Source organism: Giraffa tippelskirchi, chromosome 12 (assembly GCF_054371585.1).
Source record: "Giraffa tippelskirchi isolate mGirTip1 chromosome 12, T2T-mGirTip1v1.2.pri, whole genome shotgun sequence".
NCBI lineage: Eukaryota > Metazoa > Chordata > Mammalia > Artiodactyla > Giraffidae > Giraffa > Giraffa tippelskirchi.
In genome coordinates, this window is record NC_137286.1 from 49,733,544 (window position 1) to 49,754,260 (window position 20,717).

Consider the following 20,717-nt stretch of genomic DNA (forward strand, 5'->3'; position numbering starts at 1 on the left):
GAGTGAAGAGAAAATATAGTTACTTTCAAAACTCTTTTCTAAGACACCAAAAATTACTTTCTAACTCCTTTTTAAGCTGCTTGCCTTTATGAAACAAAAAATACAAAAGCAGAATATATACGAAATTTCATGAAAATCAAAAGCCATTCAACAGTTGGCTTCCAAAATATGCTCTTATACTTCTGCTTCAAAACACAGTCTTGTATTGATCCAGTGCCTAACTGTTTGATGAACTCATTTCAGCCTTCACTGGCAACTCTGACCAGAAAAAAAAAAAAAACTAACTTGTGATGAACATTTATTGCCATCACAAACAAAATTCAGGAAGGCAATATTTGGGTTTTCCAAACAGCACAAAAAATAAAATAATAAATTGAATTTCTCAAAAAACTATTTTCTTTGAGAGATTTGGAAATAACATGTCTACAAAGATAAAGTCATTTCATTGCAACACTTTATACTGCTAACATCTTAATATGCCAGCTTGTATGTGAGGTAATTTGGAAATGTAATACCCATGACTACCAAGGGATGGCAGTGGTCTATATATGTGCTCAGGGTTGGTGGGTTGCTCATGTCTGGGACTGCCTTTCCTGTTTCTCTGCCTTAATGACTTTTTTTTTTAAATTGTTATCTACGTTATACACAGTAGTGTATATATGTCAATCCCAATCTCCCAATTCATCCCACCTCCCCTTTCCCCCCTTGGTATCTAAACATTTGTTCTCTACGTCTGTGTCTCTATTTCTGTTTTGCAAATAGGTTCATCCATACCATTTTCTAGATTCTACATATATGCATTAATATATGCTACTTGTTTTTCTCCTTCTGACTCACTTCATTCTGTATGACCATATTAGAGCCTCCTATGTCTCTGCAAACAGCACAGTTTCATTCCTTTGTATGACAAAGTAATAGTCCATGTATGTACGTACCACATCTTCTTTATCCAGCCCTCTGTGGATGGACATTTAGGCTGCTTCCATGTCCTGGCTATTGTAAATAGTGCTGCTATGAACATTGTTGGGGTGGGGGGCCCTCTCTGCCTCACTGATTCTTGATATTGTTTCAGAAAAACTCCCTTCCACTGTTGTGGCCTGATCATTTCCCACGTTCCTTCTCACCTCTTCTAATCATAATTCAGCGGGTGCTGGACTTCCCTGGTAGCTCAGTAGCAAAAAAAAAAAAAAAAAAATCCTCCTGCCAATGCAAGTGACATGGGTTCAATCCTTGATCCAGGAATAACCCACATGCCACAGAGAAATTAAGCCTGTGCGCCACAATTACCAAGCCTGTACTCTGAGCCCGGGAGCCACAACTACTGTGCCCAAGTGCCCTAGAGCCCCTGCTCCACAACGAGAGAAGCCACCACAATGAGAAGCCCACACACCGCAAAAAAGAGGAGCCCCCGCACACAGCAGCCAGAGAAAAAGCCTGCCCAGCAACAAGACCCAGCACAGCCAAAAATAATTATTTAAAAAATAACTCTGCTAGTGCGTTATTTAATCCTATAATTGGCAGACCTTGGTACTAAATCTGAAAAGCATTTTGTGGGGGTTCATTTGACCCCTAACATGCTATATAACAAGGGCCAAAACATGCTATATAACACAGGCCGCAACATGCTATATAACACAGGATTTTATCCTGTGGATGATGATCACCATAATTAGGGTGGGCCATTTTCAGAGACAAATTATTTCAGTCTAGGGAAACAGAGATGTGAGGTTCCCTCTTTCCTTTTTAGAGTCCTCAGGCTCTAGTCAAATGGTATACCACCTGTGTTTATTTTTTCGTCATTTAATATTCTAATGACTTTTATATATTGAGGGAAAAGGTCAAGGTAGGGTAAAACTACACTTGGATATTCCTATCAAAAGAACTGGGATCTTATCCTACTTCTTCTACCCACTACCTGTCTAAACTATAGGAAAATCACCTATTTTGAACTCAGTCTCTATTTATCAAGCCAGGGGTGCTAAAATGAGTATCCTCTACTTTCCCTTCTGCATAAAATATTTCAAGATTCTATGAAAATTAAAAGCACCGCTGTCAGAGAGTCTAAAATTGTTTCATCCTTTTAAAAAATATTGTAGAAATCTTTAGGTTGCAAAAATCATAGCAGTTCTGAGAAACAGGAATGAGATGCTCCCAAAGTATAATATTCAGGAAAAATCTCATAACTGTGAAAGAAGCAAATGGACAGAGACTCTGGTAAACACTTAGAGAAAGACCCCACCCCAGAGAAGTAAGAACTTGAGGTGATGGCAGTGTGGGAATCTTTGGGAAGGTGTGGTCACCTTCCTCCTAGCACAGCTGCACGTGAGAAGCCCCCAAGGTTCACTTCTGATCAAACACATTGGAGGGTTAACCATGGTGCAGGGCATTATCTGGTGGTACTGAAATAAAAGAGCAAGACCTGTGGCTCTGTTTCACTACATTCCTTCTTTAGGCTGCCAGGTCTTTAAACTGGCAAAACAGTAACTATTAACACTCGGATTTTCTTTCTCTCTTTCTTCCTTCCTCTCCCTCCTTCCCTCCCTCCCTTCCTTTCTCTTTAATCTGACTCTGAAGATCCTGCTCTGAAATTTGAGTAGAGACCTATACCAAATTCCACTTTAGTCCCCACTCAACTGATTGCAAACTAATACTGAGAGAGAAAGTGTCTCTGTAAGACTGAAATTACAAAAAAAAAAGAACTGGGTATGTGTATTAAATACGTGGTTATGAATGCAAAACTTTGTCAGAAGCAGTGAACAGCAGACGGACTATAGCAGAAAACTGAATGAATCAAGTTCAATGCAAACACAAAGAATTTCCCTAAAATGCAAAACAAAACTCAAACAAAAAAACGAAGGTAAGAAAGGGAAGGAGAAGGCGAAGGAGAGAAGAACGAGAGAAGCCAAGATATAAAGATCCTGCCCTGGTTTATATCTTTCTTTCCCAGGATCACCCATCTCAAACTTCACCTACGTTAATATCCAACTAACTGTTCACTCCACCCAAACTAGTCTGTTTCTTGCTTCTACGCATTCTCTTGTGCTTTCCTCTCTACCTACAAAAACACACACTGCTTTCGTTCCCTCCATTCCCCATTCCCAATGCTAATGGGCTAAATCCTCCTCATCAATCAAAACTCCTCAAGTCTTTTTTGAATGAATGAATAAATGAACAATCTAATGATCAGTAATGGTTTTGTTAGTTTCAATGCATGTATCCATAGCCAGACAATCCAATAAAATATTTTGCAGACTAAACATTACTGTAACTATTTTCATTTAGCTTTAATTTTCATCATTACAAAAGTAATGCCTAATGATTACAGAAAACACGTTTAAAGTCCTGGTGGCTCAGACAGTGAAGAATCTGCCTGCCTTGCAGGAGATGCGGGTTCGATCCCTGGGTTGGGAAGATCCCCTGAAGAACGGAATGGCAACCCACTCCAGTATTCTTGCATAGAGAATTTCATGGACAGAGGGGCCTGGCAGGCTACAGAACATGGGGTCACAAAGAGTCAGACATGACTGAGTGACTGAACAACAACTCCCATAGATCACTATTCTTCATTACCTGATGTCAATTAAATCTTTTAAAATAATTTTTAAATATATTTTATCTGTAGTTTTTTTAGATGGGGAGATTAATCTGATCCCGGTTCTTCCATCTTGGGAAGAGAAGTTGTATGCATGTTCTTTTATATAGTTGAGATGGTTCTGAATTTTGAACCTTATTTTTTGTGGTCAATATTTTATCATAAGCTCATACACCTGCAAACAGCATTCCTAATGAACACTGTTCATTTTTTTGAGTGTTGCTACATGATAGTATGATGTATAAATGTATCCATTTTACTATGAGTCCCATGTTATCAAACTTTTTTGTTTATAATATTTCCAATTATAAATAATATCATGATTGATATTTTTATACACAAATATTCATCCACCTTTCTCAATGATATTCTGGACAAATTTCAAGAAGTGACAAAATTAGTGTAAGGAATGGGAACGTGACAAAAAAAAAACCTGATGTACATCATCCCATTGTCTTCAGGAAGATTTTATCAGTCTACATTCCTAACAGCATATATGCGAGTTCATCTTTGGAATCCTCACCAACAATATTATTTTTCTAAATATTTGCCACTCTGTTTTATGAAATTGGTATCCTGATATAAATTGTGTGCCCGTGATTATTGGCAAGTTGAATATTTTCATGGGATTATTGGCTTTTCTATTTCCTCTTCGTGAATTATGTATTTCCATTCTTTTATTGCTATTAAGATATTGGAGTGCTCCAAAACAACCAGGATAGTCTCCCTGGCCCTATTCTCTTGCCATATACCCCAGTCATATATGAACCCACCATCTTTTCTTGTTTTTTCTTTTTTTGTTGTTGTGGTTTTTGCACTTGCTGCTGCCTCTGCCTGGAGGGTTCTTCTTTTATAACCTTAACAACTTTGAAAATCCTTTCCTGTTTCAAATCAAAAGCTGCCTTTTTAGTGAATTCTTCCCCGACAGTTCCTGGGTAGACCAAGATCCAGCTTCTCTGAACATCCTGCCATTATGATACTGTGCATGTATCTGTAAGCTCCCTAAAGCAAGGGCTATATATTTTCATCTCAAAGTCCACACATCTCCACTGATAATATATGTCTAAGACACTTATTGAAGGAATAAACGGTTAAAAGAGTGCAACGCAAACAACAGTGTTCATTTATTCAGATGGCATTTGTTGAATCCCTACTGTCTACCACTTGAAATTCAAACCTAATTTTTTAATAATATACTTCTTCAAAATGGCAGACAATTTTTTTCTAGCCTTTCTTCTCATTGGCTCTTTTCAATATAATTAATGATCACATGTGATCTAGTATGAAAATAGCACTATAACTGAACTTAGAAAGTTTCCAATCTGTTCCTATCCTGCAGTCTCTGTGTAAATTCTTTAAAGAAGCTAGCTGTAGAAGGCTATACATCTGCTTAATAGATTCCTTTTGACCTTTGCTTCCCAGCTAATTGAGTTGGCCTGTCTCTGCTTAATAAACAAACATATCCCAGACCCAGCACCCACTCACAGTCCCATAGGGAAAGCAGAATGTTCTCCCTTCACCCATATGCTTCATAATTCTCCTGAGTGTGGAATCAACCCCTGAAGAATTTGGTAATGGCCTATTAGAAGCATCTCTTCCTTCAGGACTTCCCTGGTGGTCCAGTGGCTAAAACTCTGCACTCCTAATGCAGGGGACCCAGGTTCGATCCCTGGTCAGGGAACTAGATCCCACATGCCGCAACTAAAGACCCCACACGCTACCACTAAGACCTGGCATGGCCAAGCCAATAAATAATACTTATAAGCAACTCTTCCCTCAAAGTAAAAGGCAAAGGTCAGAAGAGTCTCTCCTGATACAGGTCTTTGTGTACCTCCCATCAGTTCTTTGAAACCCCTCACTCACATATTTGAAAGCAGTTATAGTATTGCGAGGAAGTCATGATTTACAGAAAGAAACAAATTTCTTTGCAAAAGCCCCTTGCTCATTCAGCCTGGGCTAGAAGATTAATATCTATGGAAAGTGAAAATTCCTGAGAGCCTGCCTCCAAACTCCAGAGGGGAAATGGAAGCAAATCCGCAAAGCACACATGCTTCGCCATTCAGTCCTGTCTGACTCTTTGTGACCCCGTGGACGGTAGCCTGCCAGGCTCCTCTGTCCATGGGATTCTCCAGGCAAGAATACAGGGGTGGGTTGCCATTTCCTTCTCCAAGGGATCTTCTCAGGGACGGAACCCATGTCTCTTATGTCTCCTGCATTGGCCGGCTGGTTCTTTACCATTAGTACCACCTAGGAAGCCCAAATCCATGAAGAGGTATGGGCAGAACAGGTTTCAGCACATAAAGATGGGAATGGAGTTTCTGTAGAGAACCTTCACAGAGCCAAGGGGGCATGCAGGACCGTCCCAGGTACAAACGCTCAGCAAGTTTTATTTTGTTTTGCTTTGGAGCCTCTGTCTATACAAACAGCTGGATGCACCCAAAATCAGCATGTTACCAATATTCCATCTGCCCCATCTCATGTCATGCTGAGGACAAAATACCACACCACAGGAGAGACCTCCTTGCCAGATCATCTTCCTTGAATCAAGGACTGGCCACGGCGTCCCCGGACAACCCCATATGCGTGTATTTTAGAGCTCCTCCTCCTCAAGGTATCCACTTCACCTCACTCAAGTATCAGGAGGGGGGAGAAACAGACTAGGAACCCTGGGGATGCACAGCCAACCCAAGCCCATCTCAGGCCCAGAGGAGGACGTGACACATTTCTAGGTAGGCTCTCCAAAGTCCTGAGCCTCCTAAGGATCCAGGTCCACAAGAGGAGGGCTTTCTGGCTCAGCTCTAAGGATAAAGGCATGGCGAGGACATTTCCACAAAAGAGGAAGTCTGTCCATTTCACAAGCTCATCACTGGGGTCAGGAAGTTCCTCCCACACTACTTTTATGGTTGCCATAATTTGAAGACAGGGTTCACCTTCTGCTATTTTCAAACCCTCCTGCCTAGAATCAAGATAGACACTTACAATGTTCTCAAATAAATATTAAAAGTCCTAGTTCGGGGCAGGTTTGATTTGTATTACACAGTAGAGGATCTTAGAGAAACGGAGTCTTGACATCAGGACGGAAGGCTGAGTTTGACCTCTTTGGGTTTTAGCCACCTCATCTTAAAACAAAGGAATTGGACCAGCAGATCCTTAAGGAACTTTCAACTTTAGATCCTATGACTTGAATGTCTACAACTGGCCCTAATCAGGGAGAGATCACTGGCTTCCCAAAAAGATGAGAGGGATTTCAACCCACAAAACTAGTCACCAAGGTTTTAATACATGTAGGAAACTATTCATTCCATGATCAGCTACAGGCTTGGAGTCAGGTGGCAAAGGCACTAATCACTCTGTCAGTAAGTTGAGCTTGTGTGGCCCACTCCCAGTAGAAGCACTTGTAGGGCTGGGGTGGAATTTTTTTGTTTCTGTTCCAGGGTATTTGAGTCCAAGTGATCTGGAGCACACATTTTCTGAAACCAGCCATGTGAACCCGAACCCTGGAGACCACAGAGTCTTAATTACATTAAACCGAGAACAGCAAAAGCCACAAAGCCATTCATGGGAGAGTAAGGGGGGAAAGAACACCCAGGGAGAAATTCAGTAGCTGTTTTGAAAAACAGGAAAATTTGCTTCTCTGTCTCAGTGACAAAGTAGCTGAGTCACCAAATCGCTCATGATCTCAGGGAACCCATGAGCTTTGGTTGAGTCTCCACTCATCCGTCAGCTACTCTGAAAAGTGGAATGGTAAGATACTTGGAGAAATCCCAGAAGGTCTGGGTCTGCAAAAAAGAAATGTAGGGAGTTTTGCAAGGAGGGAAAGGAGGAGAGGGACATTTTTTAGAGCTCGTAAATTGAAGATGAAATCATCGTAAAGAACTGCCCGTGAAGCAATGCCTAGTAATCCTGCACTCAGGCAAAGCTCAAATGCCAGAGATGCTGTGAGATTAGGCCTTTGAAGGGAGAAGATCACCTAAAACTATTCTAAGCACAGACAACAAGAGGCTAAGCTGAAGAATTTGCTTATGAGGCTTGCTAAAGACCCAACACATTCATCTTCTCCTCTTGTCAAAGTGTTGGAGCCCAGGTGAAGCACATGGCCTCTGAACACCGTGGCCCCATAGGATGCTAGGCCCCTAGGAATTCCTGAGCCTGAAGAGCATCAGTTACAGCACGAGAACCCTGCAGAAATCCTGAGAGGTCATGGATGGGATGGGAATATTGAAAATGTCCTCGGTGAGGGTTAGACCAGCAGGGTCCTGAACAACACGTTTCCTGACCTCCTGACTTCTTGGGAAAGCTCCAGAGAAATTTCAAGTGAAGGATTTTGGCCTTTTCATTTCTTTGGCCACAAGGCACGTGGGATCTTAGTTCCTCAACCAGGGATCAAACCTGCAATCCTTGCATGGCAAGGCAAAGTCTTAACCACTGGACTGCCAGGGAAGTCCCATATACTGATGTTTTTGAGGCAAGAGAGGCCAACAGAGTTTAAAGTCCTGAAAGATAAACTGATGCTAACAGCAGAAATTGCCATTATTTTTACAGAACCATAGGTCCACCCTGGAAATGGGGGCACAAAGGTACAGGAGGAGTTGAGACATGGAACAAACACAGGCTCTTCTAAGGTCATAGGATGAGTCAGACCAGCAGTCCATCTTTGCCTCAATAAATTTTCCTACTTAGCAAATTTGGAAAGCTCAAAGAGAGCTTTGGTGCAGATAAACAAACTTGTTCACAGGAGAACCAGCTAGTGAGAGCGAGCTCATTCCTCCCCCACCCCACCATTCTATAAAAAGCTTCCCCATAAATTCTAAAGCCCCATAAATTCCAGCTGAATGGATTATCAAACCAAATACTGGAAGCCTAGCTCTGTCTCAAATAGGAAGCGAAGTCTGAATGTGTATGCTGCCTGTCACATCCCCTCAAACTCAGATCTTTCTCTTCTGCCAACCTCAGGCAATCCTCTAGACAAACCTAAGGAAGAGATAAAAGATGCCATGCGCTCCTTCCCTCCAGTGAGACTCTCTTCTCTCTCAAGCTGATGGTTGCTGCCTTTCTTTCTCTTAGCACGATTCCTCCCCCTCCAGGCACCTCAGTCTCTCACGCAAGAGACTTCAGGGAGATCGACCACATCATTTCCCAGACATACTTAGACATGATAGAACCTCACATGTGAAGTTCTTGGTATCGAGGAGTAAGATAATAAATAGGAAGTACCTACAATAGCACCTGGGCTTTCCCAGGTGGCCCAGTGATAAAGAATCCACCTGCCAATGCAAAGGACATGGGCTTGATCCTTGGGTCGGGAAGATCCCCTGAAGGAGGAAATGGCAACCCGCTCCAGTATTCTTGCATGAAAATTCCACGGAAAGAGGAGCCTGGTGGGCTATCCAGTTCATGGGGTCGCAAAGAGTCAGACTCGACTGAACACACACACACACAAAACAGCAGCTTCTCAGTAAATGTTGGCTTTTATTAATCATCAGATAGGTTATTCAAAAAATGTATGTATTATTTTTAATTGAAGAAGTTCTTTTGAATTAAGAGTCTACCATGGTCTGGGCACTTGGGTTGGGCCAATGGAGAACAGCAAAATAAATATAATTTGACTTCTACCTTCAGAAGTTTGAGAATTTCAAGGCGAGAGAAGACACACAAACCAATATGTGCGTGCATGCTCAGTCACTTCAGTCGTGTCCAACTCTTTGCGTCCCTACGGACTATAGCCCCCTCAGGCTCCTCTGTCCCTGGGATTTTCCAGGCAAGAATACTGGAGTGGGTTGCCATTTCCTACTCCAGGGGAACTTCCCCACCCAGGGATCGAACCCACCTCTCCTGCCTCTCCTGCACTGCAGGTTGGTTTTTTACCACTGAGCCACCAGAAAAGCCAACATGGAAGTCAAATCTGATATGTGTTAAAGGAAAATGTGAACAAAGCGCTGGAGGAGGGAAAATTCCTTCCTGTGAGGTGCCTGAAAAGCGGGGGTAGTTTCTCCCATTCGGTAAGACAGTGATGCTCTTCCCGAGGGAAAGAAGTCCCTGAGGAGACGATCTGGAGCAGGACAGGGAATCCCATGTGCAGGGGTAGCTGACTAGAGAGATGAGAGGAGGACTGAAAGGTAAGGAAGGAGACGGAGATCAGAGCATGTTGACTTTTTTTTAATATATGTATATATTTCTTAACACACATGCACACACATATATATGGGCTTCTCAGGTGACTCAGCAGTAAAGAATCTGCCTGCCAGTGCAGGAGATGCAGGTTCAATCCCTGGGTCAAGAAGATCCCCTGGAGAAGAAAATGGCAACCCACTCCAGTATTCTTGCCTGGAGAATCCCAAGGACAGAAGAGTCTGGTACAGTCCATGGGGTCACAAAGAGTCGGGCACGATTTAGCAACTAAACACACACACACACACACACACACACACACACGTATTGGCTACACTGCATGGCATGTGCAATCTTAGTTCCCTGACCAAGGGTCAAAGCCACACCCCCTGCAATGGAAGCACGCAGTCTTAACCACTGGACCACCAGAGAAATCTCCCAGGACACACTCTTAATTGCTTTGAAGTTAGGGAAGGCCAACTGGAGGGCTAGAAGAGCCATCTAGGTCTGATTAAAAATGGCTCAGAGTAAAGCGATGGTCAGGAGGAAATAGGTTCAAGCTGACACAGACCTATGGCCCCCAGATTCTGCCAGCATGAAAGGTATTTGGGAAGTGAGGCCGGCCTGGAGCAGCCACCTCCCCTAGGAGTGAGGATTGGCATGAGGCCACAGAGGATGAGTGACATTGCTCAGCATGCCCTTCCCTCTAGAAGATGTGCAGTTTGTGCCTCTGTCGTAAATCTCACCCTGAGTACTATCTGGAGACAGGGTTTTATTAGAGGACAGCTGCATAACTAATTTTAGGTTTGCACTGGAGAAATAGGGCAGGTTTAATCTCCAGGGCAGGGAGGAGTCACAGAAACAACGCTGAGCATCTGTTCTCACTGAGGCATCCGAGAATAACCCTCCCGGAGTTTGCCAGCACTTGCACGATGACCCTCAGTAGAGCTATTCGGACCCTCCGACATGTTACTGCATCCCTGGAAGACCCTTTCAAACCCCCAGGGTCTGGCATCCCAGTGAACTTGAGTAGAACCCACTGGGGTATGCCTTAGTTACTATTTGGGACACAGAGTTCGTGGGAGAAGGTGAGTGATGGCAGAAACCTCCCATCTGCGTGTTTGCCTCTAGCTTTGCTGACTGATCTGAAGCAGGCGGCCAAGTATCCAATAGCATTTATATTCCTAATGAGGAACAACATCAAAGCCTAGCAAAGCTTCTGAGATTTTTGGCACCTTCTTTCTTAATGCGCACAACAAACCTAGGAGGTAGGACTTAATATTCACACTTTGAGAAATGTACGAGTTGAGTTAAGAAAGGATAAAGGACTTGCCAAGGAATCAGCTAGAAGGAAGGCTATAGGGCAGGTCTTCTGATTTTAGCACCTTTCTTCTTATTGTGCTGCTGGAGGCTAGAGGTAAGGCAGAAAAAGAGGCAGCCTTGAGAAAGAATTCAAAAGCAGAGGGAACAGACCTTTATTTAGCCTTTGAGAGGAAATAGTCACTCAACGGAAGAGAACGGCTCCCTTATCATTAAGCAAATTGGTCCATGAGTTTAGAGGGTCACTTAAATTTAAACAAACTTCAAATGCTTGTGATTGTCTTAGCTATGGTGTTTTTAGAAATCAAATGCTGGAAACAGGCTGTGTAAGAGACGATGATGATGGTTTTAGAGCAAAGGCTTATGTATCAGACAGGGTTTAAATTCCAGCTCTTTCACTTAAATCCCAGCATGTTACTTAATTTCTTTCAGCTTGCTTTTTCTCCCCCCTGTTAAAATTGGGGACAGTAATAGCACCTGCCTTTAAGAGGAAAGGATCAAGTGAGATAATGCATGCTAAGAGCTTAGCGCGGGGCAGAGCACATAATAAACGCCATGGCAATGACAGCTCTATTGAAATGGCTGGTGGAAAAGCCTCTCCTCTATGGAGGTTTGGTTTCAATTTGGAATTTGGATCAAGAGGGGGAATCATTTTGTCTAACTTTTACAGAACATACCAGAAATGTAGGAATATGCCAAGGTCCCCAAAAAGTCTGTGTCATTGGAAACATCCACCACTGTTAATCCCTGGGGTTACTTTCCCATTTTCCTACACACCTTGATTGGATCTGTGCTTGAATTCTACTCCTTTTGCAGGAGAAAAAGAGCAATAGAGAGGGCAACAAGCATGAGTCTCTGAGAAGGGGCTTCGGTGCTTTGTTGTTTACTCCCCATCCCCCAGTTTGATATAAAACTATCAGGATCCCATAAAGGAGGGGCCAGGAGCCTAGGGAAGCCAGGGGGGACTCACCTAGAGAAGCTCTCTAAACAACACGGTACCCAAGTGAGCACTGAAGGATACTGGTATGTGGGTGGGCCAAGGAGATGCTGTTAGATTTTCACATGATATAGGATAAGTACCAAATATCCCTGAGCTGTCAAAGAGATGCACGGAGACAACAGCAGTTTAAAGAGTCCTGGCGGGGCCTCCCCTGGTTGTCCAGCGGTTAAACCTTCACCTCCAAGTGCAGGGGTGGAAGTTCAATCCCTGGTCGGGGAGCCAAGATCCCACATGTCACGCAGCCAAAAAATCGAAACAAAACAGAAGCAATATTGCAACAATTTCAGTAAAGACTTTAAAAATGGTCCACATCAAAAGAAAAAAGTAAAATAAAGCAATCTTTAAAAGGAAGGGGGAGAAAAAAGAAGAGTTCTGGTGAATAGGGCAAAAAGATACAGCTCATGGATTGTTGACCAAAGGCCACAGTAAGACTGCATATGTCAGCAGCAAAGGCCTACAAACCATGACAAAAACCGAAATATCCAAATCAAACATATTCAAACTGAATAATGAAGTTTAAGAGGGAAATAAAATGTATTCAATAATTACAGAGAAATCAAGGAAGTTAATTTTTTGTCACTGAGCTTGTGACTCTGAAGTTTTGTACTCAACTAAACGAGGATCCTTTGATAGAATTTAACTGAACTTCGTTTTGCAATACATTTGCACTTCAGAGATTTTTCAAATGAGGTACATGCAACACAGACTCCCAAAAAAGAGGTGGTCTCCAAACAAAAATGGATCCCTAGCCAAATCAGTTTTGGAAAAGGCTATATACTACCTGGAAGCTTTCCTGGTGACTCAGTGGTAAAGAATCTGCTTGCCAATACAGGAGACTCAGATTTGATCCCTGGGTTGGGAAGATCCCCTGGAGAAGGAAATTGCACCCCACTCCAGTATTCTTGCCTGGGAAATCCCATGGACAGAGGAGCCTGGTGGGCTACAATCCATGGGGTCGCAAAGGGTCAGACATGACTGAGCAACTAAAGAACAATGAATACACTACATACCCATCTTGAATATTCTGAATATGTGTTGGCTTTACGAAAGCTCTGAAAAGTCTTAGAGTAACGAAATGTACCTAACTTTGTTTAACCCAGTACTTCTCAATATATTTGATGAGCAATTTTTTTTGACTGAGATATGATGCTTTTCACTATAGGAATTGCTGGTGAAGAGAGGTGCAGGTGAGAATGGATGATAATGGCATTAGTCTGGTGACCCAAGAGAAAAATAATCAGGTGGAAGATGAGCCGAAGATTGATGCTGGGATGCGGAAAATATCACGGCTGGGCATGGAAATGCTCCTTTGCCAAACGACCCCATATATCTTGGAAATTGGCTGAATTTTTTCTAATATTCTTTCAAGGTCCTTGCTGAGTCACTCCCATAAATGATGGATCTTAATGGTTCTGAATATCTCTAAAGCAGCGTGTCTGACCATCTCCCTTTTTTTAAGTTTGTGATTCACTCCACTCCAGCAGGCAGGACCAGGGAGAACAGGCAGGCAGAGTTTCACTTTCCAATCATAAAAGCACATCTCAAAGCTAGCATGCAACCAGAATTTCATATCGGAGATTTAACTGGCCATCTCTTCAGAGACCCTGAGAACACCTCATTTCCCTGTCCTTTCTGGACTGTCTTTAAAGGGCTGTACTCATTATGGTAGATTTGCTGTGATTAAAAGAGATACCTGAAGGCTTCAGGTAAAAAACTAAAAAAAAAAAGGGACTTTTGAGTCAGACAGATCAGGATGAATTCAAATCCCAACTCTGCCTTTTCCTGGCATTGTGATCTTGGGGACTCTCTCCACATTTGAGTTTCTTCATCTGAGAATGAGGACGGTATTACACCCATTATATCATATCTATTCAGGTTCGTTGTGACAATCAGAGGAAGTGGTGCATGGGTGGAGAGGGATGGGAGTTGACACAGGATAAGGTCACTACTGTACCATATCTAAGGTGGGCGTCGTAGCTATGTCAACCAATCACCATTAGAATATCTTTGGGACCATTGCCATCTCTGTATCTACTCAAAGGGGGAAAAAGTACTAAAAAGTGCTCAGTACCTGATTACTTGGGTGTGCTTCTGGGTGTAAGGGGTGATGACCTTGAGAAGCAGTTCCATCGCTCCGTTAATTCCCAGCATGGCTCCTGTGGTGACTGAGAAAAACAAAAGCACACTAGTTATTGACCCATCGGAACCAAGCATTATTTTCAGCATCACAGATTGAGCCCAAAAGAAAGATGGGGTCCATTACCTTTCCTACCAAAGGCAACTTAAAAGCAGAGAAAGCCCATGGTCTTTCATCCCTGGCTTGGAAGTTAAAGATACCTGAAAAGCACACATTATCTTCCCATACTATCTTTTTCTCGAAGGGGGCCCAAGCCATGAAATCATGTTTTTCATTTTCCGGTGGCCCATTGCCTTACACCATTGTATTCGGGGGGCGGGCAGTATAGTTACTTTACAATGTTGTGTTGGTTTCTACTATACAGCAAAGTGAATCAGCCACATGTATACATATATCCCCTCTTCCTTGGCTTTCCTTCCCTTTTAGGTTACCACAGAGTATTAAGCAGAGTTCCCTGCAGTGTACTGTCAGTTTTCATTAGTTATCTGTCTTATACATAGTAGTGTATATATGCCCATCCAAATCTCCCAGTCCACCCCACCCTCTCTTCCCCCTTGGTATCCAGACTGAAGTAAGTCAGAATGAGAAAAAACAAATACTGGGTATTAATGCATATATGTGGAATCCATTGTATTTTTAACCAGAATAGTCAAGGTAATTGCTGAGCAGAAGATTTCTCTGTAAGTAGATGTTTGGCTTTCTGGCAACTTCAGATCAAGCTGCTTCACCCACTACCAACTTCCCATATGATACATAAACATGCATGCACACATATACGTATGCACACACAGACAAAGTGACATTCACACACACACACACACACACACACACACACACACACACACACACATACAGCCAGCATCTTAAGAAACACTTTGTTGGATACATTTTGCTGTTTGGAGAATTTACAATAAAGAAAAGTCATAAGCGGATGGGTTAAAGGTCAGTACAACTTGGATTCACTTCTTTAAAACGTTAAGGAACTTAATAAAAAAGATAGCACCCTTTCTGTTCCATGACAATTTCAAGTTCTCCTACAACTTTTGCATTCAGATCTCCCAACACTGAGATAGTGTTAGCTATGGCTTGACTATGCTTCTGTCCATTAGTTGGTCCTTCTCAGAGGTAATTACCAGAAATCTTTGCCTTTTTGTCCAAGTGGATGATTAGAGAACCATAGTAAGAAATCTGAATAACAGAAAGAGAATCAAAGGGGTATCTGGTCAACCTGGCGGCTTCAGGTAAGTATTTTGGATACAAAACCTCTGGATGTCACTCTCATCTCCAATGATGCTCCAGCCTCTCCACAATATCCCCAGCACCCCACTCCACTCAGCTCACTTTAGGAAGAGCTCTGGTCACATCAAAAAATAAGAGGAATCCACAGGATTGGCTGGGGACAAAATGTTCAGTTAGGAGAAAGAAAGAAGATTATCTTCCAGGGTGTGACTCTTTTTTTTTTTCCCCCTTTACTGCACTGTTGTAGAGAAACAGAGCAGGATCCTATGGTTTTGCCCACCCACCTTCTGTCTATGGAAAAACTTTAACCAAAGAAAAAGCTTAATCAGAAAAGTGAGAAAATGCAGAAGCAAAGTAAAACTATCAAAGGAAACCAAATAATAATAGTTCAGTCAATAAGCAAAGTCAAGGACTTTTCGTTCCTTTTCAAAAGCTAGTGATAGATAATATACTGAGCCATATCCTGTGAGCTGTCTTGTATATACTGAAATTCCCACCAGGTGGGAGAAGTTAAGTACATGATGACCAGACTGTAGCCATGACATAAGCTGCCATAATTCCCAGAGCTGGTCTCAAAGAAATGCAAACAAACCAAACCTGGAACTAAAGATTAACTGTACTTAAAACAATCAAGATGACAGTGGTGGGACCACTGATGACCAGTTTCAAGATGGCTTTTAGAGCTGACTGTGCTGTTTCTGCATGTGGTCCCCTCCCTCAGCCTATAAAAGCTCTTGACCCCTGATTGTCGGGGTGGGAGGTGTGGAGGAGGGCACAGAGTTGATCGTTGGACTGGCATCTACCCTCCCCCTCTGGTTGCCAGCATCCAAAATAAAGCAAACTTTCCTTTCTGCCAACCTGGTCTCTTTAATGGCTTTTGAGTAGCAAGCAGCTGGACCCCATTTTCAGTAACATACTAAAACAGAGACCTAGGAATGCCTTGTGCTTTGGGCCAGCTTTGTTCTAGGAAATATGAATGGGACCAAGGGGGTCATGGAGAAGCAAAGAGAGAGAATCAAGGGAGGCTTATCCTGGCTTGCTCCAAGCCTCAGGAAAGGAGAAAAAATGTAAAACTGGAGTCTCTAATATAGTTTATCCCAGTACAGTCTTCCAGAGAGAGACTGAGGCTGATGTCTTAGTTACCACGAGAAGTGTGTATTCCTAGAACATCCACTATGCATCCATTCCTCCTGAGGCTAGTACAGGCGGTCATTGCCTGGATCAAAATTTAAGAATTTGGCATCTGAGTTCTGTCCATCAATCTTCCCCTCCCATGGCTACTCAGTCCTTACTTCTAAATTGGGAAAACATGCTGCAGTAAACTCCTGGCGAATAATTCAGCAAAACTCTAGTATTAAGTACAGTTAGAGAAGAAATAGTTTTAAGAGCATGAATTCTAGCATGGAAGGCTTTCAACTTGGAATTGAGAGAGAATAATGATAAAAAATCCTCACTAAGTTCTTCCATGCTGGATGACTGCCCAAGGTCAGACCTCTGGCAGGTCTATAAACATCCCCATTGGCCATGTGAAAGCTGCTGAAGGGTTTTCTGGCTGTCACAGAGCCTTTCTGGTTCCAGCCAACTTCTATTGCAGATAGGAGCTGTTTAGAAAACTTGCTGGAACGTTCGATAGTGGCTAACAATTTACCACAGGGACAGCAATCCATGGGCTTCATGAACTCTGTTTGCCTCTCATCAGTAAAGTTAATGTGTAGAGACTGATTATATATTTTTAAAATATCTTATGAAATAGTTTGTACAATAAATGTTGTCTTGGAATAGGAGACAAATGGCCACTTCTTCATATCCATAGGCAAATCTAAGCATTTTCCAGAGCTCCCTGCTGAAGGAATTCTTCAAGATCTCTATAATCAATGTATATTATGAGAGCAGGTTATTCAGTTTAACTATTCTTTACAACAGTGGTCCCAAACCTTTCAGCACCAGGTACCAATTTTGTGGAAGATAATTTTTCTACAGGCTGGAGTGAGGGATGGTTTGGGGATGATTCAAGCCTATTACATTAATTGTGCACTTTATTTCTATTATTATTACATCAGCTCCACCTCACATCATCAGGCATTAGATCCCAGAGGTTGGGAACCCCTGCTACAAAACCAAAATAAGATATCTCAAATCTCATGCTGTTCGCAAGCTCCAAATGGGAATGGCATACCTTCTGCCTACTCATCAATAAGAGTTGCCCTTTATGCAAAGCCACAGCCTCTCACTTAGAATTTCTTTTAGAAATTGATATGTATAGATTCTTTTAACCTCTCTGAAATATTGTCTGATTATCTGGTCAATATATATGAGTGTGAATGGAGATTCTGTCTGTGAACATGGAGTCAAGCATCTATCTCATCATTCCCTAGAAATATTGTCTTTTGATGGGTCCTCCATGCTTATTCACTTACAAGGTGGTTCATTGGTAAGATGAGGGTGCAATCCCTGGGTTGGGAAGATCTCCTGGAGTAGGAAATAGCAATGCACTCTGGTATTCTTGCCTGGAGAATTCCATGGACAGAGGAGCCTGGTGGGTTACAGTTCATGGGGTTACAAAGAGTCGGACATAACTGAGTGACTGAGCACACACACAAGTACACACACGCACACAGCACACTTATTCATGAAATTAACCAATAAAACATGTCCCTACTATTTTGGTAGTTCTGAGGATAGTTACAGAAAAGGTCACTTATTAATTCCCTGTATGGGCGTGCTTCCTATTATCTCAAAGGACAGAGGGAAAAGAGGAAAGCAGAGAAGAAAACATTTACTTAGCAACTGTTATGTGATGAGCTTACCCACGAACATGATCTTACTTAACCATCCACCAAGTCTATGAGGTCTTATTACAACTCTGACTTTACAAAGGAAGAAACTGAGGTTAAATAAGTTAAGCGCCCAGGTCATATGACTCTTAAATGAAATCAGAGTCAAGCTCAGGTCTTCTTGGCTCTAAGCTCACGTTCTTTCCTCTAGAGAGTATTATATCTAAATAATTGCCACTTTCTTTCTGCAGGAAAGGAGCTTAGAAAAGAGAAATAAAAGTCTATGTTCATTATACTGAAACAGGTGGTACAGAATATAATCTATTAATAAGAACTGTCTCTGTGTGGAGAGTAGAATAAACATGACTTTTGCAGTTAGAAACTCAGCCCTCATGACTTATCTGTATGAACGCAAGCAATTTCTTCACTCTTCCAAGCTTCCTTTTCTTCTTCTTAGCTATCAAACGCTAAGTCTACGTACAGAATTGTTAACGATACTCAGAAATAATCCAAATTAGGAGATGGCAAATAACATCAACGCTTCTGCTATGATATATCAAATTACCTGAAGGACGATGTTAAGACACATTGGGAGATAAACTTGGGTAAAGGCTGTCATGATCCATGCATGACTTCAGGGACATGGTGGAAAGATTGGTGATGTGAGCGCTGCTCTCGACAGCTGTAACACATTGCACTGTGCCTTGGATACAAGGGCTCAATAAAGCCTGCCTTGCCCTGGAATAGGTCTTTTTCACCTTGTAGTACTGACAGAGAGATGTAGCGTGCTAAAACGAGTAGCTCCCATGGGAAAACATTATGGACCTCTCATTTCAAGAACTGATTCAAGAGTTCTCCATGGACACTGACATAGAGAACAGATTTATGGACACGGGGGTGGGGGGTATGGGGGGATGAGAGGGTGGCATGTATGGAGAGAGTAACATAGAAACACACATCACCATATGTAAAATCGATAGCCAATGGGAATTTGCTGTATGTCTCAGGGAACTCAAACCAGGGCTCTGAAACAACCTGGAGGCGGGGGGGATGGGGAGGAAGGTGGGAGGGAGGTCCAAGAGAGAGGGGACATGTGTATACCTATGCCTGATTCACGCTGATGTTTGGCAGAAACCAACACAATACTGTAAGGCAATTATCCTTCAATTAAAAATAAATAAAAGGAAAAAAAAAGAGTTCTCCACAGCTGAGGAGGAGACCAAGAAATAACTTCTCACCTCTACAGTCTCTAGAATGTGAGGCTCCTCATGGTTTATTTATCTTGTTGGGATTACATCTGTCCTCCACCCAAGCCTTCCTTCCAACCATGCCCCCAGATGGCTTCCAGGCGCCCCAGTCCAGATCTGGAAGCCACCCCAGAGAGCCACAGTTGAGTTGCTTACCACTAGAGGCAAACACACGCAGAGCCCAGAGACAGTGGAGGAGGTTCTGGCTGTGGCACAGGTTTTTCCTGGCCAGAATCAATGTCACATCAAGTGCTTCCAATTCCAGTGCCTTCTGTCCAAACTTTTTATCTGTGAACACATATCAATCCATCTTAGTTGTGTTTCACATTAATTCTGACAGTTGTATACTACGTGGGGGAAAGGACAGCAAAGATGGTAGAGGGAGGAGGATTGTCATGGCAATGAGACTTTTCAGATCTAGTAGAAAATACTAATTAGTACGCCTCCATTGGAACCAGATGGCTCAAAAGAGCCCATCAAGGGTACACATACGGTCCATTATTCTTCAAGCATTATTTACATGAAGCCTCGTGGGTTGTATGACTCTCATCCCCTGTATGTAAGAATGCTTCTGGTTGTTCTCAAACATGACCTAGATGTTAGTTGGGTACAAATTTATTTCTCTAAGAAAGTTTTAGAATCAAGGATACTTAAGCGATACAACTTGGGCTTCCCTTGTGGCTCCGTGGTGAAGAATCAGTCTGCATTGCAGGAGATGTGGGTTTGATCCCCAGGTTGGGAAGATTCCCTGGAGAATGAAGTAGCAACCCATTCCAGTATTCTTGCCAGGAAATCCCATGGACAGAGGAGCCTGGCAGGCTACACTCCATGGGGTTGCAAAGAGTCGTACACAACTTAGCAACTAAACAACAAGTTACATAAATTCAAATGCAGTGTATGGACCTTGATTGGATCCTTCCCTCAGCATGTCTGTAAAAGGCATGCTGGGAACATTTAGAGAAACTGGAATGAATACAAATATGCATGTCTTGTTAATTTGCTAGATTTGTGATTATGGTATTATGATTATATAAGAAAATGTCTCTTTTCAAAAAATTCACTCAAAAGTGTTTAGGAGTAAAATGCTATCTCTAATTTTCCTTAGAATATTTCAAACAAAAATAAATAAACTAAGGAAATATGATAAAATGCTAACAATGGTTCAATCTAAGTGATAGGTATATAAGAGGTCATCATTCTATATGACAGAGGACTTTAAAATGTGAAAACATAATTTCAGAAAATAAAATTTTCTCCCCAGATTTCTGGAAAATATTGATCAAAATAAACCTGATACTCA

The 20,717-nt window shown here is 42.2% G+C and overlaps 1 protein-coding gene and 1 non-coding gene across 5 annotated transcripts in view; one reads left to right on the top strand and one right to left on the bottom strand.

The window, feature by feature from the left end:
- Window positions 1–20,717, bottom strand: part of AGBL1 (AGBL carboxypeptidase 1) — an 867,141-nt gene that overhangs the window by 772,174 nt on the left and 74,250 nt on the right. For all 4 annotated transcript variants that reach the window (XM_081550439.1, XM_081550438.1, XM_081550443.1 and 1 more), the window contains 2 exons: window positions 19,574–19,705; window positions 14,092–14,185 (listed from right to left, as the gene is read on the bottom strand). In XM_081550439.1, coding sequence (XP_081406565.1) covers window positions 14,092–14,185; window positions 19,574–19,705 — 226 coding nt within the window. The remainder of the gene's footprint in view (window positions 1–14,091; window positions 14,186–19,573; window positions 19,706–20,717) is intronic.
- On the top strand, window positions 5,201–5,273 carry TRNAR-CCU (transfer RNA arginine (anticodon CCU)). The gene has a single exon. It is a non-coding gene; the product is annotated as a tRNA-Arg (tRNA).